The sequence below is a fragment of the Zea mays genome, chromosome 2 (assembly GCF_902167145.1).
Source record: "Zea mays cultivar B73 chromosome 2, Zm-B73-REFERENCE-NAM-5.0, whole genome shotgun sequence".
NCBI lineage: Eukaryota > Viridiplantae > Streptophyta > Magnoliopsida > Poales > Poaceae > Zea > Zea mays.
In genome coordinates this window covers 190404235-190432128 of record NC_050097.1, presented here as the reverse complement: position 1 = coordinate 190432128, position 27894 = coordinate 190404235, and the positions used below count along the sequence as shown (strand labels likewise).

The following is a 27894-nucleotide window of genomic DNA, read 5'->3' as shown; positions in this document are numbered from 1 at the left end:
AGGACAGTTCGGCTAGGCCGGAGACCTGCCGGATTTACGATGAGTTGATGCAGATCTGATCTCGTAGCAACGTCGAGGCAGAGCGTGCTGATAACGTGTTGAGAACTACGTTACCACGGATCACCAGATCCGCTCCCTTCCCTCCCGTCAGCAGTAGAGGCGCAAGAAGATGTAGAGAACCCGTCTCCCTTCCCATAAGCACGACAGAGGAAACACACGAGACACTGGATATAGGGTTGGGCCTCTGGCCTCTTTCTAATCTCTGTATTATGAGAAGGCATGGGCGGACCCACAGGGTGGTCCGGGTGGGCCCTGGCACACCCTAAGCCAGGTCCACCGGGACCCCACCCGGTCATTCGGTTCGGCGGACGTCCTACTGCTGTTCCAACTTCCATCTCCGAATCTCCGATCGTTCGGCTTCCCACAGCCCCAAAACGATCGATCCTCCTGCGCAAGACGGATGTTCCTAGCGGCTGGCTTCCTGCGCGGCCACAAGCCCACAACCACAAGACAATCCCTTCTCCTGCGCGGCTATTCCTGGCGACTGGCTTCCTGCGCGGCTGACCGGCTGTTCCGGGCTTCCAGCTCTCGTCTCGTCTCGCGAAATCCGGTCAGACACCTGATCTGTATCTATGGATTTTGCGAAGTAATTTTGTCTGTTCCTCTCGACACCTCCGCTCACCGTCGACCGCCATCCAGCCGACTAGATAATATATTTTTTGTTGAATTTTGTCTATCGTAAATTGTTATTGCTTTTGCCGATGGCGACAAAGTGTTGAAAAAGATGTGTGATAGTCTTTTTTGGATGACTATCTTATTATATACATCGAGAGGAATATTTTCTTCGAAGTGAACGAAGAAGATATAATTGAAACTTTTATGGCGTTGAGGAAGCGCAGACCAGATAAGTAGTATTATTGCAATCTTTATATTTTATGTATGCAATTTTCATGCTTATTTGTTGAGTATCAAAACTTTATGTCTATATATAAAATTGTTTATTAAATTTACTATAAATATATATATATATATATTAGATAGAATTTTACATGAAAATTTTGTCGCGGCACACCTTATATAAAAATCCTAGGTCCGCCACTGTGAGAAGGTGTACATGTTTCTTATATAGAGATATGAGACCCCTCAGGGACAAAGCAGGTATTTGCCCACGTAACTCTAACTAGGGTTACTTATCATACCCCTTATCATCTCCCTGCGTTAGCCTAGCCCATAATGATGCGCGTGAGCCCATAATAACAAAGTCAAACAATTTTTAGAAAAAAAAATAAAAGGAGCCGTTGGAGTAAAGATTTTATTTTTGATACTAAGATTTTTAGAAAGCTCCCAATAGTCAGATATTAGAAGATATATTTTTATGACCTATTGAAGATGCTCTTTTGTCGAAATATGAACAGTTTCGGGCCAAGTTCCTGCCGGTTCCAATTCCATCAGTTCGGTTCTCGCGATGGACCGACGGTAAACCTTTTTTGACGGCGGTTGAACAATGACAAATGCTGGCAGCTAACCCGCCCAGACCAAGAAGCCAAAAACCAGTACGTGAGATGAGGCCGCTCATGTAGTCAAGTTACGCTCGTTGACCCTGAAGACTGCGACAGTAAAAGATCAAATGAACTTACAGCCAAGCAAAACCCACGTACAGTAGACTCAAACTCTACGATTTTCTTGTTTAAGCGTGATCGTTAGCATGTTGAAAAACTAACAGGTGCTACGACTTTCTTGTGTAATCATGTTACAAAACTAACAGGTGCTGCCGATAGCCATTGAGGTCATGTCACAATGATGCCATGCTACAAATCCGGTGCAAGCCAGCATATATAAAGAACGAAGGTAATCTGGAATTCAAATGACCTCCTGTTCTGAGCAGTGCCCTAGGAATGTGTCAACCTCAATTTGCAACTTAAAGACATGAGCATCAAAACATTGAGCAGTCGTATCTGTACCATAGATTCACTTGCATAGGATGAATATTTTCCAACCGAATCTTCAAACATATCGTGCTTACACGACTGCGGTACATTTGCAACATATCCCCATACTGACAAAATATCAGTAAGAATCGGATGGTCCTGCATACAACTGATGATCCCTACAATTGTAACAAGAAGCTGGCTTTGTGTTCTGTTCTGACTCTGGAGCGGTGCATGCTCGGATACTATTAAATAGTATTAAGTTGGATGCTTCCAAATACAAAGGCAACTTTTACTATCATGGAGGGTATCAACATTTCATTGCAGTATAATGTAGAGGCTCTATAACCGTATGTTTGTGGACTTGTTCCACGGGATATCTGGACTCACTCACAAATGAGCATAATACCACTAGGCACAAGCCACTATTGTAAGTAGTGGCATAAAACCATGTCATCTGGAGATACCTCATGATTTAGGAAATATGGACATACAAATTCTTCATGAATTCTGCAAAAGCTGATAAGAGAATAAATCAGGTGTAGCTACACATAATCCGTGATTGGAATTTGCTGCATAAGTTATTGATATCAATATAAATGTGCTTGGTAATAAGTATGATACCTCATAAAGCTCCAATTAATCGATTAAATAGCTCAGGTGCCTAGGATGGAGAGGACTGACATTGTTGCCTCAGCTTCCCATATTTGACCAACAGGGTTTGATTCAGAATAATAAGACACATGTTGTTCACACACTGCAGACCATTTTAATGAGGAAAGCGGTCTCCAATGATAATTCTCTGGTCTGCAAATACTTGCTCTCCTCTACAACATCTGTTGTCAGGTTGAGAATTACCGGCCTCTCTGGATCATATTGAGTAAATTCACGGACTTTTGCAACCCATTTTGCTGCCTCCCATACACCAAACCTAGCATTTGGCAAATGCAACAAATAGTTGAATTCAAGCATTTGATAAAAAGTTGAATCAAGTACAAATGGAATATATGGAAGCAAGAATAACTGAATAAGATAGCCTCTTTTTATGTGCACATCTTTGCCAATCTGGTAAGGAGCAAAGATTACAAAGTTGGAAGGTGGTTGAGTGGACTAGAAAGCAACAGAGGAGTGTCTTGGTAATGCATACCTTGTATTGAATGATGACGTCACAAACAGAGCTGGGTAAGGAACATCCTTCTGGATGTTATCATAAGGAGAATACTTCCTGATTGCAAGGAATTCCTCATAATCCACGGGATACCCAAACTCTTCATAATCAATGGCTGTAAGAGGTACAATAGGATGGAGAAGGGTGTTGCAAACATCCAAGAAAGGGACCTGCAGGGAGAAAATGGAAACTGGGGTAATAGAACAGCAGCAGAAACAAAAGAAAAGAGTTGATAACAGTGTATCTTCAAGATTACAGGGAAGAAAACATGACTATATGGCAATTCCAATCTCGAAGAGGAATCCAAGAGCTAAGTTCCCAACCTGCTACTAGAAATGACCATTAATTTCTTTTATCCAAAACTTTGATGACAAATAATGAACATAGACAGAGCTTAAAAATATATTAGGGTATAAAGCCTCTATGCTTGCAATATATGGCCTACTGATACATCTTTGCTTGAAACTGCAGCTTTGACCACAAAATCAGCTACAAAAGGGCACTGCAAGTGCCAATGCAGCCAAAATGGCAGTTTGTATAACATGGAGTAATATTGTGCTACAATGAGAAAATTGCTGTCTTTTGGTATGATCAGTTTCACTTGGAACAGCATTTTCAGCATCTTGACGAGTTTAATTTTTATCAATCAATACCAATGCTGTTAGAATGAATATCTCCGTTTCTATACTAGGCTGATTGAGTATATCTCTCATTTTACCTGCGTGTGATTCATCCCTTCCATAGTAGAGATATTACTTTCCCTAGTAGAGTGGCCTGCCTTCTAAGGCAGTGTGTGCCGGCCCTAGATGACTTGGCCTCCAAGGGTTTCCACCCTATATATGTAATGGTTCATCTGTCTCAATATTGATATACAGATTCTATCCCTTTCCACTCTTCTAACATGGTAATCAGAGCCATTTCTTTTTTCTGCTTCCGCCCCGGCGGCTGACCTGCCTAGCCACCTCCCTCCCGACCCCTCTCCGCCCACCTTCTGCCGCCCTCCCTCGTCTCCACCATGGGCGACAACCTTCTCACCCCTGAGGAGCAGGCTCGCCAGGAGAAAGAGGAGGCCGACCTCCTCCAGCAGGTCGCCGAACATCTCCACGCTGCCCAGCAGGCTGAGAAGGATGCCGCTGACGCCCATGCCCGTGTTCAAGCTGCTGTCGCTATCCTGGAGGAGCGCGCCGCTGCTGCTGTCTTGGAAGCCAAGGCTGCTGCCGCCCAAGCCCGACGGCCCACTCATCTTCTCCACCAGCAGCGAATATGAAGCCGCTGTTATCGCCGACCTCCACATGCAAGCGGCAGGCATCCAGAACATCTGGTCCCTTGTGACAATTGTTCTCGAAGTCACCTCCACCGACGTCTCTCGATGGCGTGATCAAATACTGCTCACTCTCAAGCGCTTCTCCCTTGCTGATCATGTCCTCAGCAACACCGTCTTCCCCGAGGACCCTGCCTGAGATCGCATGGACAGTATTGTCCTCTCCTAGGTGACTGGAACCATCTCCGTCGAACTTCAAGACATCATCCGTGAGCGTGGCGGTACTGCCCGTCAAGCCTAGATTGCCCTGGAAAATCAGTTCCTCGGAAACCAGGAGACGCGGGCTCTTCACCTCGACGCCCAATTCCAAAACTTCGTCCAAGGCGATCTCACCGTCGGAGAATAATGTCGCAAGATGAAAGGCTTTGCTGATGCCCTGGCTGATCTCAACACTCCGTACAACGATCGGATCCTCGTTCTCACACTTCTTCGTGGCCTAAACCCGCGGTATGAGAACCTTCGCACGATCATCACCCGCTCTGTCCCTTTCCCGTCTTTCTAGAAGGTCCGTGATGACCTCATTCTGGAGGAACTCATGGGGAGACCGGACCCGGCAGCCACGGCCCTCTACAACAACAAGGCACTTGCGACTACTACATCATCGGCCACTGCTTCCTCTTTGTCACGCTCTTCTGCCCACACCGGCCACTCTTTAACCGGTACCAACAGCGGTGCTCCTCCTGGTAGTGCTGGACGGCGCAACCGCAACCGTCGCAACGGAGGAGGCCAGGGTGGTGGTCACGGTGGTGCCCCCTGGCCGTCCTTCAATCCATGGACGGGCACCATCCAAATGTGGCCCGACAACTCCTCTGGTGGACAACAGCAACGCTCCGAGCAACCCCCCATGCGCCCTCTCCCTCAAGCCCTTCTCGCGGCCCTGGTCTCTATGGTCCTCTTCCTGGTCTTTTTGGACCTCCTCCCCAACAGACGCTTCTTCCACCTCTACAGCATCAGGCGACGCCTCTTCCCCCAACCGCGTTTCCAATCCAGGATCTGGCCCCTTCCAACTGGACTCCCTGGACTGGTTCATGGGATCAACAACAACTAGCCAGCACCTTCAACACCATGACGCTGCGACCTCCCCTTGCCATCACCGATTGGATTCCCGACTCCGGGGCCTCCAACCACACAACCCCGACGTCCGGTAACATTTCTACTCTCCATCCTCTTGATTCCACAACTCCTATCATTGTAGGTAACGATACCACTCTCTCTATCACCTCAGTAGGTGATACAGTTTTTCCCGGTCCCTTTTACCTTAATAACATCCTTTGTGCTCCCCATATAGTTCAAAATCTCCTATCCATTCGTCGCTTTACTACTGACAATGCTTGTTCCATGGAATTTGACCCTTTTGGTGTTTCTATGAAGGACCTCACCTCTCGGAGAGAGATCATTAGGTGCAATAGTGATGGTCCCCTCTACACCATTCGGTTCCCATACACGTCTACCACTCCATCTCACGCTCTGACGGCTATCTCCGCTTCCACGTGGAACCGACGTCTTGGACATCCTAGCCCTGATGTCCTCACCAAACTTCACAACACCACCGCAATAAGTTGTCCTCACAGCACTCCCGATTTTTGTCATGCTTGTTAATTAGGTCGTCATACTAGACTTCCTTTTACTAGTTCATCTTCCCGCACTACACAATCATTCAAAATAATACATTGTGATTTATGGACTTCTCCTATTGCCAGTGTCTCTGGTTATAAATATTAATTGGTGCTTCTTGATGATTTCACCCATTACTTATGAACGTTTCCCCTCCATATGAAATCTGACACTGTCACCATTGTCACTTCCTTTTTTTCCTATGTTTGGTTGCACTGTGAAAATAGTTCAATGTGACAATGGGCGAGAATTCGATAACTCCACCAAGCGCTCGTTCCTCCTCGCTCAAGGCACCATCCTTCGCATGTCCTGTCCGGCTGTCCCTATACCTCTCCCTAAAATGGTAAAGTTGAACAGATCATTCGCTCTACCAACAACATCATTCGCTCTCTCCTCCAAGCTTCTCCCTGCTGCATACTGGGTGGAGGGTCTTCATACAACCACATACCTCCTTAATCGACTTCCCACCAAAACCATCAACGCTTCTAGACTCCATATATCGCCTGTTCGACATAGATCCTCCTTATGCTCACCTCTGTGTGTTTGGTTGTGCTTGCTACCCCAATCTGTCCGCTACTGCTTCCCATAAACTATCTCCTCGTTCTACTCGTTGTGTTTTTTAGGCTACTCTAGTGACCACAAAGGCTATCGCTGCTTTGACCTTTCCACCAAGTATTCACATTTCCCGTCATGTGGTCTTTGAAGAGGCAGACTTCCCTTTCTCTGCCTCGCCCCATCCCACTAATGATTTAGATCTTTTGTCTTCCAATGATGACGTGGTGGTCTAGCCTATTGGCACCCACTCACGCCTGCAGGTACTTCGTCGGCTCTTGCTGCAGCAGCAACCCTAGACCCTGGTGTAGCACCGATGTCCTTGCCTGGCGCTCTTCCCTCGCTTGGCGCAGCACAGTTGCCCCTGTCTGCAGTTTCTCCTCTGTCGGCTGCCACACCAGCAGCGCCCAGTCCCTCTGCGACAGGCGCTGCAGGCACTACACCTTCGCCCGCGCCACGCGTGGCCACGACATTCCCTGCATCTTCGCCGACTCCCACGCCACGCGTGGCCACGACACCGCTGGTTACTCCTGCTCCCCAGCAGGCTGCACCTCTCCACCGGCCACCACTTCTGACATACCAGCGACGTCCTCGCCTACCAACCCTGGAGACTCCTCCGGCACTGCCACCTCTTCCTCCAGGTGCTACTCATGTGACTCATGTGGTCAATCCTCGTCGTATGACCATGCGGGCCAAGGACGGATTCCGGATGTTGGCCATCTACTCCATTATGGACATCTCCCCCATGCTATCTTCATTTCACCAGGGCCTCGATGACCCTCATCGGTGCCAGGCTATGGAGGACAAGTACTCGACACTCATGTCCAACCATACTTGGGATTTGGTAACTCGGCCTCTCGGCGTCAATCTTATCACTGGCAAGTGGGATTTCAAACACAAGTTCAATGCGGATGGATCTCTTGAGCGTTACAAGGCTCACTAGGTATGTCGTGGATTCACTCAGCGACTAGGCATTGACTATGATGAGACCTTCAGCCCTATCGTCAAACCAGCTACAGTTCGTACAGTTCTGTCTCTCGCTTTTTCCCGAGATTGGCCTATTCATCAGTTGGATGTGAAGAATGGTTTTCTGCATGGCACATTGTCCGAGACAATATATTGCAGCCAGCCAGCTGGTTTTGTTGATTCCACTCATCCAGATTGGGTTTTGTCGCCTAAACAAGTCTCTCTATGTACTCAAACAGGCGCCCCGTGCTTGGTATACCCGGTTTGCCACCTACATGCGACCTTGGATTTACAGAAGCTAAGTCAAACACTTTTCTGTTTATTTACCATCAGGGTGCAGCCATAGCCTACATTCTTCTATATGTTGATGATGTTATTCTCAGCCTCCAGCGTTGAGCTACTGCAGCAGGTCATTTCATCACTTCGGTCGGAGTTTCTAATGAAGGATCTTGGCACCTTACATCATTTCTTGGGTATTACAGTGGAGCGCAGAGACAATGGACTATTTTTGCACCAGCGGACTTACCTTCTTGGCATCATTGAACGCGCGGGACTTCGCATTGCAAACCAGTCTCCACTCCAGTTGATCTTCAAGCAAAATTACCAGCTAATGTCGGACATCCTGTTCAGGACGCTACCCAGTTTCGCAGTTTGGCTGGAGCTCTCCAATATCTCACCTTCACTCATCCTGACATAGCCTATGCAGTTCAACAGATATGTCTCCACATGCATGACCCGCGAGAGCCCCACTTCACAGCATTCAAGCGCATTCTCCGGTATCTCCAAGGCACTCCTGACGACGGCTTACTTCTTCGGCGTTCTTCTTGTGGCCACCTCACTGTCTACACCGATGTTGACTGGGCTCATTGTCCTGACACGCGACGGTCTACTTCTGGGTATGCGGTTTTCATTGGTGAGAATCTTGTTTCCTGATCCTCCAAGCGCCAGAGTGTTGTTTCCCGGTCAAGTGTCGAAGCTGAGTACCGTGCAGTCGCCAATGCTTTGCTGAGGCCTGCTGGTTGCGTCAACTGCTGCATGAACTCCACGACCCTCTGACCAAGAGTACCCTGGTCTACTGTGATAATATCAGTGCATTTTATCTCTCCACCAATCATGTCCAACACAAACGCACGATGCATGTTGAGATTGATCTCCACTTTGTGCGCGAGCGTGTAGCCATTGGTGACGTCCGTGTTCTCCACGTCCCAATGACTTCTCGGTTTGCTGATATCTTCACAGAGGGCCTTCCCTCGTCGTTATTTTTGGAGTTCAAGTCCATCCTCAACATCTGTCATGGCTAGATGTTTGGTCTGCAGGGGGTGTTAGAATGAATATCTCCCTTTCTATATTAGGATGATTGAGTATCAGTATATCTCTCCTTTCACCTGTGTGTGATTGATACCTTCCATAGTAGAGATATTACTTTCCCTAGTAGAGTGGCCTGCCTTGTCACACAGTGTGTGCCGGCCCTAGATGCCTTGGCCTCCAAGGGTTTCCACCCTATATATGTAATGGTTCATCTGTCTCAATATTGATGTACAGATTCTACCTCTTTCCACTATTCTAACAAATGTAAGTTTGCTCATATGGGATTATGGGAAGTCAGGAACATATCATAATCAAAGTCCTAATATATTGATTAAGGACTGTCTAAGGAAGCTGAGCTAGTTCAGTTGGACAAGGGTGTGGATGTATACCCAGAACAACCAGGTTGAAGTCCCCATCGATGCAAATTCGGGTGACTACTTTCTTCTTAATAAAATGCCACCTAACCCCTCCTAGGTTGGTCTAGTTTAATATTAAGGACTGTCTAAGATAGCACACAAATTCTTGTCTTGTACACAGATAGTTGCATAAGCTTTATACCTTTAAAACAGCAGCACGAAACAAATCTGGACGACAATTAATTGCCGAGGCCACCAGAAGTCCTCCAGCACTATATCCCCATCCAGCAAGCTTATTTTCTTGTATGATAGCCTTTTCAAGAAGAAATTCTCCACAAGAAACAAAATCATATACAGAATTCATTTTTTTGGTACGTGAACCATCTTGGTGCCACTTCTTACCATAACCTCCACCACCCCTGAATAAACATGCTTTAGTGAGTATATAACCAAATGCCGTAATTTCAATAGGCTAATGATGAATTTATTTTAATAAGGCAACAGCCACCATGAAATCATGAATGCACAAACAGATATTTCAGCTCTTTCTAAATATTTCTATGCCATGCCTCGAAATTATCCAGGCGGATGACAGAAGTTAATATGAAGCTTACCAAGTTCATTTCATAGCAATAATAAAGGTAATTGAAATAGGGTAGACATACCTAACATCAGCATATGCAATCACCCAACCACGATCCAGTAGAGTTTTTAATTCACTGCGCCAACGTTTATCCAGAATTTCACCGTAAGCACCATGTCCATGAAGTAATCCTGGATTTCCATCTTGCTTGTGCTTCCGCGAGTATACTAAAGTTAATGGAACCAAAACACCATCTTTTGATGGAACATCATAGTATTCACAAGCATAGTATTCAGAGAGCTCATTCCAAGCACAACCAACAAAATCATCATTTGAAAAATCTGCTTTATCTGAGGATTGCCTGCCCATATTTGCAGCAAAAGAAGCCCCATATAGTGCTCGTGTTCGCTCATGAAGCATGTTTTGTTGTTGGACTATTTGCCACTGTCCGTTCAGCAAGTTGTAGTCAACAACAGCATCAGGCATCTGCGATATGATAAGCTTACTGTAAAGAAGGAAAAACATTGAGATCGGAAAGAACACCAACGGTGAAAGCACTCTGCTGGGCCAACACTGACACTGAGAGACGAAAGCACAATTTCATATGAATTTGTGTAATTTCTATAGCACTGAGAAACGAAAGCACAATTTTATATGAATTTATTCAGGATATTGTTAGTAATTCATATAAACGTCATTTTTTGTAAACCATTATAATTGCAGCATATATGCTAGGGAAGAACAAGAACAAAGTCCACATGAGCTGTAAGGATATGAATTATGATATCACTATGAAACCACAAGTGATGTATTCAGAGTAGTTTCAGTGCAATATGAATGCTATTCTAGTTACAAATGAAGTATTGCTTCCATCACCATTAGGGATTTAGGGTAACAACACAGTAGTATGAACCTAGGAAAGCAGAAGCAGAAGAAAGCACATTATTGACTAGCATCAACAAAAAAAGGAGGATATAACAATCAATGGTGTCATAGAATAAATTCTATGTAGTTTATATGAATTACTAACAACATCATGAATAAATGCATCTGTTCATAAGCTTAGGCACCAACAAGCACAAACAAAAATCAAGATACAGACATGGTCAACACTAAAAATATGATATAAGACGGATATTAAAAGGAAACTAAACATGTTAATGCAGTAATGCACAATTGCACCCATAGATCATCAAAGACACATGAGTTGCTATCAATTCACCACCACATGAAGACATGGCATCAAACTCCAAATATTAAAAAAAAATGTTACTGGCAAGGGGTGATATGAAGTGGAGAACACATAAAATGTGCAAAACCAAGGTAGAAGTGAGTACTCCATCCGTCCCAAAAAGGATGCAATTGTAGCTATGGTCTGAGTAAAACTATCTTAACTTTGACTAAATTTATAGAAAACAGTACCAACATTTATTTCAACTATGTACTCAAAATATATTCCATGGTGAATATAATGATATACTAACAAGATAAATATTAGTACCTTTTCATACAAATTTAGTCAAACTTACAGGGTTTGACTGAACACTATTCTAGAATTGTATCCTTCCTGGAACTTAGGTAGTAAAATGTAACACAAGTTACAGTAGAGAAATGCCAAATATAAAAGGCAGCATTAGGATATCTCCTTCCATAACTACATCATCAATCCATAATACTACTTTTATAGAACTAAAAAACATCTTAAGTAAAAATAGGACTCAAGTAAACTAAGGGCTAACTCAAATGGATCTTTCGTGTAAATGGATCATCTTCAAGAAAGCAAAAGAAAATAAAAAATAATTCATGATATGAAAACAATGAGGACAGTTTAACACGACAACATAATGGGATGCACTTCATCAGAAACTGCATGACAGAAATAAAGACTGTTATTCCATACAAATCACATAAAAATAGTATTAGCAAATAAATTTGACCCTTATCTGTAAAACAAAGATTACTTATAGAAGAATGGAAAAGAATAATAAAAGAAAGAGCAGAGGAATACCACAGGTGATGAAATCGTGAAACGCATTGTTGAGGAATAATAATCATAATTCGGCCCAGATACAATCTGACACACATCACTGGGGAGAGGCAGGTCAATTGGACGCAAATCTGATAGATGAGTAGGTACCTGAGAAGTGAAATGGATAAGAATCATGTTTACAGTATATACGTTACATTCGTAAACCTTTACAGGAATTGTTTTCGAGATATCCGGTTTCCAGATTTCCAATAGATGGAAAAATTATGGAGTGAGTAAATAAATAAGCAAGAGATATTTAAAATATTATAATTGTGCAGAAAAGAAAAGGCTGTGGGAGACCATCAAGAATGAAATTGTAAAATGTCGCAACTTAGTTCACCCATAGATAACGATAAAAAATTCACTTACTTTGATATCTTCAGTTAGAGGCAATTTAACTGAACAAAGTCTGAGTTTTCTGCCTTGTCTCAGAGTTAGCACCATATGAGTATCACAAAAATCAACATCTTCAAGAATGACACCAGGTTCCTCAACTAAAACATTCTGGTTCAAACATCAAGTTGTGTCAAACAGAATATATGAAGTCAGTTATCTGAAATAGTTCTTAGCAGAATGAATTCATACAGCAATCATAACAAGTGTTAACTACCTTAATTACATATGTCATGTATGTATTCGCTAAAAGTATATGATTTTTGGGAGAAGTGCTTCTGTATAGTAGTCACAAAGGGACTGCACTTGTATATGTAGAAAACAGGGGTTCAGAAAAAAATCAACATAGCATAGGAGATGAATAATTTGAACCTTCCAACTGTTTGGCCCAGAAGATTCCACAACAGACTGCATTATATAATGTGAATCAACAGGGACACCTTCTCTTGCAGCATCTGTAAACAAATAAAGGTGACCACGATGATGTTCAACAATGCAATGAACTTGGGATTCCCCTTCCCATACAAGCGTCATTTGGGAAAGGGGATTAGAAGCATTTATTAAATACACCTGGAAAAGAACCAATAAGCATGAGCAGCAAACAAAAGATCAAATAATAAGAGCATAGATAAGGTATACAAGAAACAGTACCTTTGAGTGAGTATCTGAAAAGACATTTAACGTTATATATCGAAAATCCTTCGTATGTCTGATATTTAGAAAAATATTCTCATCAGGTTCTTCCAACATGAGAATGGCATCCTTGTTGGATCCAATCATGCTACAAAACAACCTAACCAAAACATAAGAAAAAAGATACAGTTATTATGCGGTGAAAAAAACATAGATAAGCAGATTTATAAAGAAAAATCACTGACCTATATGGTCTTCTTTCCTCATTTGTAACAATATAAACCAATGCTTTCCCATCCATAGCCCATGAAATATTTGACACCCGGTCAGCACAGGGTTTATCATGAAGTGTGCCTGTTACTAGGTCCCTAACCATTAAAGTGAAGGAGTCCTTATCTTTGTCATACATTGTGTATGCAATGAACCTGTGATCTGGAGATACTTCAGACAGCTCCTCATATGAGTATCCTACATATCAATGATTGTATTGTATATAACTTAATAATCGGTGAAATAGTGAGACAACAATGTATATCTACCTTCAAAAATGTAGTATGGGGCGCACAGCATATCCACAGTACAATGGACGTGCATGCATGTAATACATGCAAAAATTGGACAAAGTTTTTGCAGGAATCATATATTTTGCATAATCCTCTCATGACATGAAAATCAGACTGTAAACTTACAGATACTCGCAGGCATACATTAGATATGTGCAAAATATTGCGCTATCAAAGTGTCAGATGGCAAGATCATAGAATTGAGAACATAATTCACAAGTTGGTAACAAATAACAATATTGCAGGGCATCTGGACTGGGGCAAATAGCAACACAGAGGGCAATCCCTCGAAACAAACTGGAATTGTGGTAAAACTTTGGTTGTTACCTCCGAACCGCTCGGCCTCCTTGTTGTAATCCACCAATTTCTGCTCGATGCGCTTCCCAGCCGTGAAGTCGAAACCTGCGGAGGGGTCACTGTACGAGACGAATTCGCTATGGAGCGCGGCGGAGCGGCGGCAGAGCACGGGGTATTGCTTGCCCTCGTCCGCTCGTCGGTAGTACAGCCAAGGGCCCCAGCGGACGGGCGGCGTGCACGAGTCCGAGGCAAGGCAGGAGGCCATCTCGAGCTGGAGCTTCCGGGCGAGGCGGTCAGCGCCGCAAGCGGCGAGGCAGGCCTCGGCGTACTTCTCCTCAGCCTCCATGTGTAGGTCCATGTGGCGCATGGCGGCGGCGTCGGAGAGCGCGCCCATCCAAGCATAGCTGTCGTGCCACGTTTCCCCGTGGATGGAGACGGGCTCGGGCTTCTGCGGCGGGCGCGGCGGGTTGGGGGGAAGGGGAGGGGGCGATGGGGACGCTGGTTTGGCGCGGCGGTGGACGTGGCGGCGGAGGAGGAGGCGCGGGAGGAGGTCCATGCGACCGCGCATGGTTTATGTGTCCCACTGTGGAAGACAGACGCCGGAGAGGTTTAGGTGGGTTTTTGGTCTTGGCAACATCATATCACTGTCCAGTTGGTCGTGTCTGTGCTTTGATGCGGTTTATATATATCATACTAATCGGTTGTCCGTGCGTAAACTATCCATCAAAAAATTTAAGATTTTTTATTGATTGTCTCTACTCTCTGTATAATATATTTTTTGATTTGGCTAACTGATGTTATTGTTTACTCCATACAAATATGTCTTGGTACAACACGACCAATGAAGTGAGCGATTAGAAGAGAGTTCATAACGATTGACTAAATGAACAGAGATTATAAAATGACATAATTCCATCATACAGAGACCAAATAAGAGAAAGTTTGTGAGATCAAGTTTCTAAAATAAGTTCCATAAAGTCAAACTTATAAAAAAGATAGATCAAAATATGAAGTGATTGCTAAAGTCAGGCATTAATAAAAACTGGATACGCTCCATATAAATTATGCTACTTCGTAGCAATTACTAACGTTTAAAACCAACAAATAACCTTTCATTTTGCTGTTAGTGTTGTTAGTGTGACAAATCATTGCTGCTCCATCTAATTCAGCAACCTCAAACACCATGTAGTCAATTGCGCCAATGTGGTCTCAGAAACGACCTAATGCTTGCAAGAGCCAAGAACGTTGTGTCGTGCTTGGACTGTAGCCTCGGCCCGTAGTGCTGGCCCGGCCCGACACGATAATTTTTTTATTTTACAAAAAACGTATATACCTATATACAATTTATATTCAATATTAAAAACATCTTAGCGTGATGTTCTACTGGTTAGACAATTTTATCCTTCCGTCCTTCTTCCATCAGGGCATGGGTTCGAACCCTACCTTCTACACCGTTTTTTTAACATTTTTGAAAGGGAAATGTGCCCTTGTGCCATTTCTAAGTATTTTGGTGATTGAGTGCCAACACAAGTGCTTTTGTGTTGATCTATGCAATGTGGTGAACAAAGTGCAAATCATGTCAAAAGGTATGTTTCTAGACTTAGTACATTGTTTTATGGACTAATGTATTGTGTCTAAGTGCTGGAAACAGGAAAGATTGAATTGGAAATGAGATAGCTCTGTTCAGCCAAAGTCAGCTCGGTCTGGGTGCACCGGACTGTCCGGTGGTGCACCGGACAGTGTCCGATGCGCCAGGCTGGCTCAGGCGAACTGGCTGCTCTCGGGAAGAAATTAACGGCGTACGGCTATAATTCACCGGACTGTCCGGTGTGCACCGGACAGTGTCCGGTGAGCCAACGGTCGACCGGGCCAACGGTCAGCCGCGCGATCTGCGCGGGACACGTGGCCGAGCCAACGGCTAGAAGGAGGCACCGGACTGTCCGGTGTGTACCGGACAGTGTCCGGTGCGCCAACGGCTCTCAAACCCCAACGGTCGGCTTCGCCAAATAAGGAAGAATATCCGCACCGGACTGTCCGGTGCGCCAGACGACAGAAGGCAAGATCAGCCTTCCTGGAATGTTCTCAACGGCTCCTAGCTGCCTTGGGGCTATAAAAGGGACCCCTAGGCGCATGGAGGAGAATACCAAGCACACTCAAAGCATTCCTAAGCACCAAGACTTCGATTCCACGCATTTGTTTCTTCGTGATAGCATCTAGAGCTCTTGTTGAGTTGTGAACTCGTTGGGTTGTGTTGCGAGCTCTTGTTGTGACTTGTGTGTGTGTTGACATTCTGATTCCGCGTCTTGTGTGCGTTGCTCATCCCTCCCTTACTTCGTGCTTCTTTGTGAACTTCAAGTGTAAGGGCGAGAGGCTCCAAGTTGTGGAGATTCCTCGCGAACAGGATTAAGAAAATCAAAGCAAAACACAGTGGTATTCAAGTGGGTCTTTGGACCGCTTGAGAGGGGTTGATTGCAACTCTCGTCCGTTGGGACGCCACAACGTGGAGTAGGCAAGCGTTGGTCTTGGCCGAACCACGGGATAACCATCGTGCCATCTCTGTGATTGATATCTTTGAGGTTATTGTGTTTTGCTGAGACTCCTCTCTAGCCACTTGGCAAGTATTGTGCTAACACTTAACCAAGTTTTTGTGGCTTAAGTTTCAAGTTTTATAGGATCACCTATTCACCCCCCCCTCTAGGTGCTCTCAATTGGTATCAGAGCCGTTCTCTTCAAAGAAGGGACTAACCGCCCGAAGAGATGGATCCTAAGGGCAAGGTGATTGTGATCAATGACAAGGAGAAGGAGTCATTCGTCAATGAGCCCAAGGATGACAAGCCTACCGACTCAGGCTCGGGCCACAAACGCAAAGATGGGAAGAAGAAGAAGACAAGACGCATCAAGGAGATCGTCTACTACGACGACAGCGATGAGTCCACTTCTTCCCAAAAGGACAACGACGACAACGACTACGAGAGAAGGAAACCGGTTAATTCGAACTTTTCTTTTGACTACTCTCGTATTCCGCAAAGTACAAATGCTCATTTGCTCTCCATTCCACTTGGCAAACCTCCTCACTTTGATGGAGAGGACTACGGATTTTGGAGCCACAAAATGCGTAGTCACCTGTTCTCTCTCCATCCAAGCATATGGGAGATTGTGGAAAGTGGAATGAAATTTGATAGCTCGGATAGTCCTATGTTTATCAATGAACAGATTCATAGAAATGCACAAGCTACTACTGTGTTGTTAGCCTCTTTGTGCAGGGACGAGTACCATAAGGTGAGCGGCTTGGACAATGCCAAGCAGATCTGGGACACCCTCAAGATCTCTCATGAGGGGAACGACGTCACCTTACTCATCAAAATGGAGTTGGTGGAGGGCGAGCTTGGAAGATTCACAATGATAAGGGGCGAGGAGCCAACCCAAACATACAACCGGCTCAAGACCCTTATCAACAAAATAAGGAGCTATGGAAGCATGCGATGGACGGATCACGACGTCGTCCGCCTAATGCTAAGGTCTTTTATTGTACTTGATCCACATTTGGTGAACAATATTCGTGAAAATCCTAGGTACACCAAGATGTCGCCCGAAGAAGTCCTTGGAAAGTTTGTAAGCGGGCGAATGATGATCAAGGAGGCAAGGTACGTGGACGACGCGTTGAACGGTCCAACCCATGAGCCTCAACCCATTGCTCTCAAGGCAACGAGGAGCAAGGAGGCGCTACCTAGCAAGGTGGCGCAAGTTGAGGCGGCCAGGCTCAATGATGAAGAGATGACCCTCATCATCAAGCGCTTCAAGACGGCGCTAAAGGGTCGCAAGGGACAGCCTAGCAAGACCAAGACAAAGGGGAAGCGTTCATGCTTCAAATGCGGTAAGATTGGTCATTTTATTGCTAACTGTCCCGATAATGAAAGTGACCAGGAACAAGGGAGCAAGAGGGAGAAGAAGAAGGCATACAAGAAAGCTAAGGGCGAGGCACACCTTGGAAAGGAGTGGGACTCGGATTGTTCGTCATCCGACTCCGAAAATGAAGGACTCGTCGCCACCGCCTTCAACAAGTCATCCCTCTTCCCCAACGAGCGTCACACATGCCTCATGGCAAAGGAGAAAAAGGTATGTACTCGAGACAGTACTACTTATGATTCTTCTAGTGATGATGAATCTAGTGATGAAGAAATAGATTACTCTAGTTTGTTCAAGGGATTGGATAGAACTAAAGTAGATAAGATTAATGAATTGATTGATGCCTTGAATGAAAAGGATATACTCTTAGAAAAACAAGAGGACCTTTTATATGAAGAACATGACAAATTTGTAGAGGCACAAAAATCTTATGCTTTAGAAGTTAAAAGAAATGAAATGCTTTCTTGTGAACTATCTTCTTGCCATGAGACAATTTCTAGCTTAAGGAGCATGAATAATGATTTGAATGCTAAGTTAGAAAAATAGTTAGTAAATCTAACTCTTGTGTAGAACATGTTATGATTTGCAAGAAGTGTAAAGATTTTGACATTGATGCTTGTAGTGAACACCTAGTGTCAATTTCTAAATTGAATGATGAAGTGGCTAGTCTTAGTGCCCAACTTAAGACTAGCAAAAACGAATTTGATAAGTTAAAATTTGCAAGGGATGCCTACACGATTAGTAGACACCCCTCAATTAAGGATGGACTTGGTTTCAAGAGGGAAGCCAAGAACTTAACAAACCATAAGGCTCCCAAGGAGAAAGGGAAGGCCCCCATGGCTAGTAGTGCTAAAAAGAACCATGCTTTTATGTATCATGATAGGAGACATGCTAGAAATGCAAATGGAAGTTATGATGCTTTTGATTCACATGTTTATGACTCTCATGCCATGTTTGCTTCTAGTTCTTCCTATATGCATGGTAGAGATATGTATAGGAGATATTTTGTTCATAGGCCTAGGAGAAATGTTGTTAATGTTCCTAGGAAAGTTAATGAACCCTCTACAATATATCATGCTTTAAATGCTTCCTTTGCTATTTGTAAAAAGGATAGGAAGATAGTTGCTAGAAAATTAGGGGCAAAATGCAAGGGAGACAAAGCTTGCATTTGGGTCCCTAAGGATATTTGTGCTAACCTTGTAGGACCCAACATGAGTTGGGTACCTAAGACCCAAGCCTAAATTTGCCTTGCAGGTTTATGCATCCGGGGGTTCAAGCTGGATTATCGACAGCGGATGCACAAACCACATGACTGGGGAGAAGAAGATGTTCACCTCCTATGTCAAGAACACGGATCCCCAAGATTCAATCATATTCGGTGATGGGAATCAAGGCAAGGTGAAAGGCTTAGGTAAAATTGCTATTTCATCCGAGCACTCCATTTCTAATGTGTTTTTAGTTGAGTCGCTTGGATATAATTTGTTATCTGTTAGTCAATTATGCAATATGGGATATAATTGTCTATTCACAAATGTAGATGTGTCTGTCTTTAGAAGATGTGATGGTTCACTAGCTTTTAAGGGTGTACTAGACGACAAACTTTATTTAGTTGATTTTGCAAAAGAAGAGGCTGGTCTAGATGCATGCTTAATTGCTAAGACTTGCATGGGCTGGCTGTGGCATCACCGCTTGGCACATGTGGGGATGAAGAACCTTCACAAGCTTCTAAAGGGAGAGCACGTGATAGGTCTAACTAACGTGCATTTCGAAAAAGATAGACCTTGTGCAGCTTGTCAAGCAGGCAAATAGGTGGGAGGCTCTCATCACACCAAAAATGTGATGACCACATCAAGACCCTTGGAGATGCTTCATATGGATCTCTTCGGACCCGTCGCGGCGTCGCCTATCTAAGTATAGGAGGAAGTAAGTATGGTCTTGTTATAGTTGATGATTTTTCCCGCTTCACTTGGGTATTTTTTTGCAGGATAAATCTGAAACCCAGGGGACCCTCAAGCGCTTCCTCAGGAGAGCTCAAAATGAGTTTGAGCTCAAGGTGAAGAAGATAAGGAGCGACAACGGGTCCGAGTTCAAGAACCTTCAAGTAGAAGAGTTCCTTAAGGAGGATGGGATCAAGCACGAGTTCTCTGCTCCCTACACACCACAACAAAATGGTGTGGTAGAGAGGAAGAACAGGACGCTCATCGACATGGCGAGGACGATGCTTGGAGAGTTCAAGACCCCCGAGCGCTTTTGGTCGGAAGCCGTGAACACGGCTTGCCACGCCATCAACCGGGTCTACCTTCACCGCCTCCTCAAGAAGACGTCATATGAGCTGCTAACTGGTAACAAACCCAATGTGTCTTATTTTCGTGTATTTGGGAGCAAGTGTTATATTCTTGTAAAGAAAGGTAGAACTTCTAAATTTGCTCCCAAAGTTGTAGAAGGGTTTTTATTAGGTTATGATTCAAATACAAAGGCGTATAGGGTCTTCAACAAATCATCGGGTTTGGTTGAAGTCTCTAGCGACGTTGTATTTGATGAGACTAATGGCTCTCTAAGAGAGCAAGTTGTTGATCTTGATGATGTAGATGAAGAAGACGTTCCAACGGCCGCAATGCGCACCATGGCAATTGGCGATGTGCGACCACAGGAACAATTGGAGCAAGATCAACCTTCTTCCTCAACAATGGTGCATCCCCCAACTCAAGACGATGAACAGGTTCATCAGGAGGAGGCGTGTGATCAAGGGGGAGCACAAGATGATCATGTGATGGAGGAAGAAGCACAACCGGCACCTCCAACCCAAGTTCGAGCGACGATTCAAAGGGATCATCCCGTCGACCAAATTTTGGGTGATATTAGCAAGGGAGTAACTACTCGCTCTAGATTAGTTAATTTTTGTGAGCATTACTCCTTTGTCTCTTCTATTGAGCCTTTCAGGGTAGAAGAGGCCTTGCTAGATCCGGACTGGGTGTTGGCCATGCAGGAGGAGCTAAACAACTTCAAGCGTAATGAAGTTTGGACACTGGTGCCTCATCCCAAGCAAAACGTTGTGGGAACCAAGTGGGTGTTCCGCAACAAACAGGACGAGCACGGGGTGGTGACGAGGAACAAGGCTCAACTTGTGGCAAAAGGTTATGCCCAAGTCGCAGGTTTGGACTTTGAGGAGACTTTTGCTCCTGTGGCTAGGCTAGAATCTATTCGTATTTTGCTAGCATATGCCGCTCACCATTCTTTCAGGTTGTACCGAATGGATGTTAAGAGCGCTTTCATCAACAGGCCAATCAAGGAGGAGGTGTACATGGAGCAACCCCCTGGCTTCGAGGATGAACGGTACTCCGACCACGTGTGTAAGCTCTCTAAGGCGCTCTATGGACTTAAGCAAGCCCCAAGAGCATGGTATGAATGCCTTAGAGACTTTTTAATTGCTAATGCTTTCAAGGTTGGGAAAGCTGATCCAACTCTTTTCACTAAGACTTGCGATGGTGATCTCTTTGTGTGCCAAATTTATGTCGATGACATAATATTTGGTTCTACTAATCAAAAGTCTTGTGAAGAGTTTAGCAGGGTGATGACGCAGAAATTCGAGATGTCGATGATGGGCGAGTTGAACTACTTCCTTGGGTTCCAAGTGAAGCAACTCAAGGATGGTACCTTCATCTCCCAAACGAAGTACACACAAGACTTGCTAAAGCGGTTTGGGATGAAGGACGCCAAGCCCGCAAAGACGCCGATGGGAACCGACGGACACACCGACCTCAACAAAGGAGGTAAGTCCGTTGATCAAAAAGCAAACCGGTCAATGATAGGATCTTTACTTTATTTGTGTGCTAGTAGACCGGATATTATGCTTAGCGTATGCATGTGTGCCAAATTTCAATCTGATCCAAGGGAATGTCACTTGGTGGCCGTGAAGCAAATTCTTAGATATTTAGTCGCTACGCCTTGCTTTGGGATCTGGTATCCAAAGGGGTCTAACTTTGACTTGATTGGATATTCAGATTCCGACTATGCTGGATGTAAGGTCGATAGGAAGAGTACATCAGGGACGTGCCAATTCTTAGGAAGGTCCCTGGTGTCATGGAATTCCAAGAAACAAACTTCCGTTGCCCTATCCACCGTTGTGAATCATCTAGGCCCCTTTGGTGATGTTTTGGTAATTAATGACAACTGCTTGTGGACTAACGATTCTTCGAGAAATAAGAATGCAGGGTTGGACCACATAAAACAGGAAATGTTGGAGAATCATAAACATTGGCTGTGGATCAAATAAAGGCAAAGGTATAATATAGGTTTTGTTTTTGCCGGTCTTGAGGAGTTTAGAGAAGATACCTGACCGGATTAGTAGGCTAGATAGCCGTACTATTAAGAGGGGTCAATGACTTTGATCTGTGTGAAACTTAGTGCCTCATAGAGCATCAAGTAGTTGCATTTGCATGAGGACTAACAGCGCTTCAAATCTCGTGAGTTAAAAGTTCTTTCAAACCAAGTTTGAAAATTGCAAAGTCTTGGATGCGCGAACCGTCCGGGCCTTGAGGGCGGACTGTCCGCGATCCACCAGAGGGTCCGAAGACTGTCTTCTTCGGAGGCCACTTTGTTGCTTTGCACTGCGGACCGTCCGGGCCTTAGGGCCGGACCGTCCGCAGTCCTGACCAGAGAAGGCTGGTTTCGGGTTAGTCCCTGAATTATAGTGCGGACCGTCCGGCCGTGCAGGGCGGACAGTCCGCAGGTGTCAAAATGTTTTTTGGTCAGGGACTGTGCCTTTTCTTTTATCAGTACTACGGACTGTCCGGGGGACTAGTTCGGACAGTACTATCCCAGGTCGCGGACCGTCCGGATTTATAGGCGGACGGTCCGCACGTGTTAACTGTTCTTGGTCCGAGGCTCGGGTGTCTCATGCTGCCAGGTCGCGGACGGTCCGGCCTTGGAGGGCGGACCGTCCGGACCTACCTTTTCTGACAGTTCCGACAGCTTTCAAACGGGAATTATAGTCGTTATGTGTACGGCGGACCGTCCGGTCCTAGGGCGCGGACCGTCCACGTGTGCGCAGAACATGTGCTTTTTGCACATAACGGTTGGATTTTGATGGAGGGGTATAAATAGAAGGGTAGCTCGTGTGAGAGAACTCTCTTGGCCATTCCTTGCACACATTGAGCTCATTTGTGATCCTCCAACTCACTCTCTCACACTCTTTGCTTGAGATTGCATTCTAGTGAGAGATTGAGGGTTCCTAGTGCATTTGCATCATTTGGTGATTCTTGAGGCACTAGGTGGTACACCGAGCAAGCGTCATTGGCTTGTTACTCTTGGAGGTTGCCGCCTCCTAGACGGCTCGGGTGATTGTCTCTGTCGAGCTCTCCAAGAAGATTGTGGAGAAGCCGCGGTGTTGATTGTGAGGGGTTTGCGCCTACCTCGTCGGAGCGGCAAAGGTGACATTAGTGGAATCGAGGTATTGAGTGATTTCTTGTCCACTTGGCTCAAAGATCAAGCCGTGACTTGATAGAGGAGCAAGTGAGAGCTTGAAGTCCACCTCAACGTGGATTAGGGGTGATCGGCGAATCACCGATACCACGGGATAAATTTCGGTGTCTCTACCTTCTTGCATTACTTATTGCTTTGCAAGTAATTAGTGTTTTGCATATTGTTCCTCAAGTATTCAATCACCGTAGTTGTTTCTCATACATTGTTTACTTATTGTCACTAGAGAACATATTCCTCTTGTTATATTGATTAAATTTACCTAGTGTTTTTGATTTTAGTCAAAACCGCCTATTCACCTCCCTCTAGCCGGTGTCCTAGATCCTACAAGTGGTATCAGAGCCGAGGACTCCATTGTTTGTGGATCTAATCATCCCGGAGTGGAACAAAATGGCTAGTAACAACAATGTGCACATTGGGAAGCCACCGCATTTTGATGGGAATAATTATGACTATTGAAAAATAAGAATGTCAATGCATCTTAGAGCAATGGGTGGAAAAATTTGGCCAATTGTCAGGGATGGATTTGTTGTTTTGAAAGAAGATGAACCATCCGTTAGTGATAATGAGAATATCCTCACAAATGATCAAGCCATGAATGTCTTTTATGATGCTCTTGATATAAATGAATTCAATCGTATCAAGAATCTCATAACCGCTCATGAGATTTGGATTAAGCTAATGGAAATTCATGAAGGAACTACAATTGTGAAGAGTGCCAAACTATATGTGTGCAAAGGGAAGTTTGAGCAATTTATTATGAAAGAAGATGAGAGTGTATCCGATATGTTCAATCGGTTAAATGAGATAGTAAATGAACTCAAGGGACTTGGTTTTAATGTACCGGATGTGGATTTCACTCACAAGTTCCTTAGATCACTTCCGGAGAAATATGAGACCATTGTGACAATGTTAGTAAGGAGTGATCTATCTACAACTTCTCCAACCGAAGTATTGGGAGAAATTCTCACTCAAGATATATTTAAGAAGTCGCAAGCCGATGCTCTAAGTTTGGCAAAGAAGGTGAAAAATGAATCAATTGCTCTAAAAGCTAAAGCCTAAAAGGCTATTGAAAAGGAAGAGAGTAATGATGAAGAAAATGAAAGTGAGAGTGATGGTGACATGGCTCTATTTGTAAGGAAATTCAATAAATTCATGAAGATGAAGAGAGGTCAACCTAGAAGAGGTCAAACATCTAGAAGAAGTGCTTTCAATGATAGAAAGTGTTTTGAGTGTGGGGAACCCGGTCACATTGCCATGAATTGCCCAAGCAAGAAGAAGAAGGGCAAAGATGAAAGTGACAAGAAGAAAAAGAAATACTTTAACAAGAAGAAAGATGGCAAAGCCTACTTAGTTGAATGGGACTCGGATGATAGCTCGGATGATGATGATGATGACACCTCATCCAAGCTTAATGCCGGAATTGCCATAAAGGAAGCTCCCTCACTTTTCTCATCCCCCCATTGTCTCATGGCAAAGGGAGATGCTAAGGTAAACTACAAGGCGGGAGGGAATCATTGGGTGTTAGATAGTGGATGCACTCAACACATGACCGGAGATATGAAAATGTTTACCCAAATGAGTGAGGAAGATTGCTCAAATTATGATAGTATCACATTTGGAGATAATCGCAAAGGAAAGGTTAAAGGTTTGGGTAAAATTGCTATTTCAAATGATCATTCTATATCAAATGTGCTCTTGGTTGAGTCCTTGAACTTTAATTTACTTTCTGTAGCTCAATTATGTGATTTAGGATTTTGTTGCAATTTCACGGTTGAAGATGTTATTATCTCTAGTGTTGATGGTAGCAATCTTAAGTTTAAAGGTTTTAGACATGAAAATCTTTATCTTGTTGATTTCTCTTCTAATGAGGCAAAGCTCACAACTTGCCTATTCTCAAAAGCTTCACTAGGTTGGTTATGGCATAGAAGACTTGGTCATGTTGGAATGAAGCAACTCAATCGGTTAACCAAGCATGACTTAGTTCGTGGCTTAAAAGATGTGAAGTTTGAGAAGAACAAATTATGTAGCTCTTGTCAAGCCGGGAAGCAAGTGGCAAACACTCATCCAAATAAAAGTCAAATGTCCACTCATCGACCTTTGGAATTACTTCACATGGATTTATTTGGGCCCACATCTTTTGTAAGTATTGGTGGTAATTCTTATTGTCTTGTGATTGTGGATGACTATTCAAGATTTACTTGGGTTTACTTTCTTCGAGACAAATCTAATGTGTTTGAAACATTCAAGTCATTTGCTATATTGGCTCAAAATCAATTTGATTTCGACATCAAAAAGGTTAGAAGTGATAATGGGCCGGAATTCAAAAATGCGAGAATTGATGAATATTGTGATGACAAGGGTATTAAACATGAATTCTCTTCCAAATATACCCCGGAACAAAACGGTATTGTTGAAAGAAAGAATAGAACTCTCATTGATATGGCTAGGTCTATGTTAGCGGAATATAGTATATCGGATTCTTATTGGGCCGAGGCAATAAATACCGCTTGTCATTCATCAAATAGACTATATTGTCACAAGCTCTTGAAGAAAACTCCATATGAATTGCTCATTGGTAGAAAGCCAAATATCTCATATTTTAGGGTATTCGGTTGCAAATGTTATATTTTGAGAAAGGGAAGCCGACTTTCTAAATTTGAGAAGAAATGTGATGAGGGTTTTCTTCTTGGATATTCATCAAATAGTAAAGCTTATAGAGTCTTCAACAAAACTCATGGTATTATTGAGGAAGCATATGATGTTGAATTCGATGAAACAAATGGGTCTCAAGATGAGAGTGATAATCTCGATGATGTTGGGGGAACTCAATTGATAAATGCAATGAAAACAATGGCCATTGGTGAAATAAAACCAAAGGAAGATGATGATGAAAATAGTGTGGTTGTCATTCCTTCATCCTCAACTCTAAATGAGGAAGATCACCAAAGCCAACAACATAATGGAACCGTGGATACTCATGATCAAGGTACTTCAAGACTTTCGGTTCCTCCTAATGCTTCAACTAGCAATTATCAAACGGTATCAAGAATTCATCATTCCATTGTGAAGGATCACCCGACTGATCAAATTGTGGGTGATATTAGTAAGGGTGTTCAAACTCGCTCTCGCATAGCTTCGTTTTGTGAACATTTCTCTTTTGTATCTTGTATGGAACCTAACCGTGTAGATGAAGCTCTACTTGATGTTGATTGGGTGAATGCAATGCATGAAGAATTAAATAACTTCGCTCGAAATGAAGTTTGGGAGCTTGTTGAGAGACCAAAGAACCACAATGTTATTGGTACAAAATGGATGTTTCGCAACAAGCACAATGAAGATGGTATGGTAGTAAGAAACAAGGCAAGATTAGTTGCACAAGGATATACTCAAATTGAGGGATTGGATTTTGGTGAGACATTTGCTCCCGTGGCAAGATTAGAAGCAATCCGGATTCTACTTGCTTATGCTTGTGCACATAATATCAAGCTCTACCAAATGGATGTAAAGAGTGCCTTTCTAAATGGTAAGATTAGTGAACTAGTGTATGTTGAACAACCTCCCGGTTTTGAGGACCCCAAAAGACCTAACCATGTGTTCAAGCTTTCTAAAGCTCTTTATGGGCTTAAGCAAGCTCCACGCGCGTGGTATGAAAGGCTTAGGGATTTCTTGCTTTCCAAAGACTTCAAAATTGGGAAGGTTGACACTACTCTATTCACTAAAAGAATTGGCAAAGACTTATTTGTTTGTCAAATCTATGTTGATGATATTATTTTTGGATCTACTAATAAATTATTTTGTGAGGAATTCGGAAAAATGATGTCAAAAGAATTTGAAATGTCTATGATAGGAGAATTGAGCTTCTTTCTTGGCCTTCAAATTAAACAATTGAAAGATGGAATTTTTATAAGTCAATCAAAATATTTGAAGGACATGCTCAAGAAGTTTGGTTTAGAGAATGCAAAGCCTATCAAGACTCCAATGGCAACAAATGGTCATCTAGACTTAGATGAAGGAGGTACTATGGTTGATCAAAAACTTTATCGTTCAATAATTGGTAGTTTGCTTTATATTACCGCATCTAGGCCCGATGTTATGTTTAGTGTATGCATGTGTGCTCGATTTCAAGCTTCACCTAGAGAAATTCACTTGAAAGCCGCTAAAAGAATTCTAAGATATTTGAAGTACACTCCCAATATTGGTCTATGGTATCCCAAAGGTGCCCAATTTGAATTAATTGGATATTCGGGTTCGGACTATGCGGGGTGCAAAGTTGATAGAAAAAGCACCTCCGGTTGTTGTCAATTTCTTGGTAGATCTCTTGTTTCATGGTCTTCTAAGAAACAAAATTCGGTTGCTCTCTCTACCGCCGAAGCGGAATATATATCGGCCGGAAATTGTTGTGCTCAACTATTATGGATGAAACAAACCTTATTGGATTATGGAATCATTTTCAAGAATGTGCCTCTCATGTGTGATAATGAGAGTGCGGTAAAATTGGCTACCAATCCGGTCCAACATTCAAGAACTAAGCATATTGATATACGGCATCACTTCTTAAGAGATCATGTTGGCAAGGGAGATATCTCTATTTATTCCATAGGCACGGATGATCAATTAGCAGACATTTTTACAAAGCCTTTGGATGAAACACGATTTTGTTCTCTTAGAAGTGAAATGAATGTGATCGATCTCTCAAATGTGGCTTGAAGTTGACTACGCATGTGTCGTGCTGCATCTTGGTTCTACATATGCTCTTTATGCTTTTTATTTGACATTATTGATGCATTTTTCATTCT

At 43.6% G+C, this 27894-nt stretch overlaps 1 protein-coding gene and 1 long non-coding RNA gene across 3 annotated transcripts; one reads left to right on the top strand and one right to left on the bottom strand.

Moving 5' to 3' along the window:
* The first annotated feature begins 337 nt into the window (after positions 1-337).
* On the top strand, positions 338-14456 carry LOC118476402 (uncharacterized). The gene is made up of 4 exons (XR_004856395.1): positions 338-610; positions 1416-1654; positions 1766-3681; positions 13660-14456. It is a non-coding gene; the product is annotated as an uncharacterized lncRNA (long non-coding RNA).
* LOC103647473 (protease 2) lies at positions 1928-14366 on the bottom strand. Of its 2 annotated transcripts, XM_020548508.3 has the most exons (12): positions 13742-14287; positions 13259-13319; positions 13097-13139; positions 12870-13011; positions 12591-12788; positions 12195-12329; positions 11805-11933; positions 9879-10282; positions 9416-9632; positions 3076-3266; positions 2553-2859; positions 1928-2447 (listed from the first exon to the last, which is right to left on the bottom strand). In XM_020548508.3, the coding sequence occupies exons 1-11, from the start codon at positions 14111-14113 to the stop codon at positions 2679-2681; spliced, it is 2073 nt and encodes a 690-aa protein (XP_020404097.1). In that variant the 5' UTR covers positions 14114-14287; the 3' UTR covers positions 1928-2447; positions 2553-2678. The 2 variants fall into 2 exon arrangements, with proteins under 2 accessions (XP_020404097.1, XP_008670230.2); XM_008672008.4 differs by having other exon boundaries at positions 13097-13319; positions 13742-14366.
* Positions 14457-27894: the final 13438 nt, after the last annotated feature.

Bases quoted from the DNA above. Each gene is read 5' to 3' on its own strand.
- LOC103647473 (XM_008672008.4), bottom strand. From the start codon at position 14,279: ATGCGCGGTCGCATGGACCTCCTCCCGCGCCTCCTCCTCCGCCGCCAC. The intron at 11,934-12,194 runs GTAAGTGAATTT...TTCACTTCTCAG, and splicing joins CTCTAACTGAAGATATCAAA to GTACCTACTCATCTATCAGA. The intron at 3,267-9,415 runs GTATAAAGCTTA...TTCTCCCTGCAG, and splicing joins TTCGTGCTGCTGTTTTAAAG to GTCCCTTTCTTGGATGTTTG.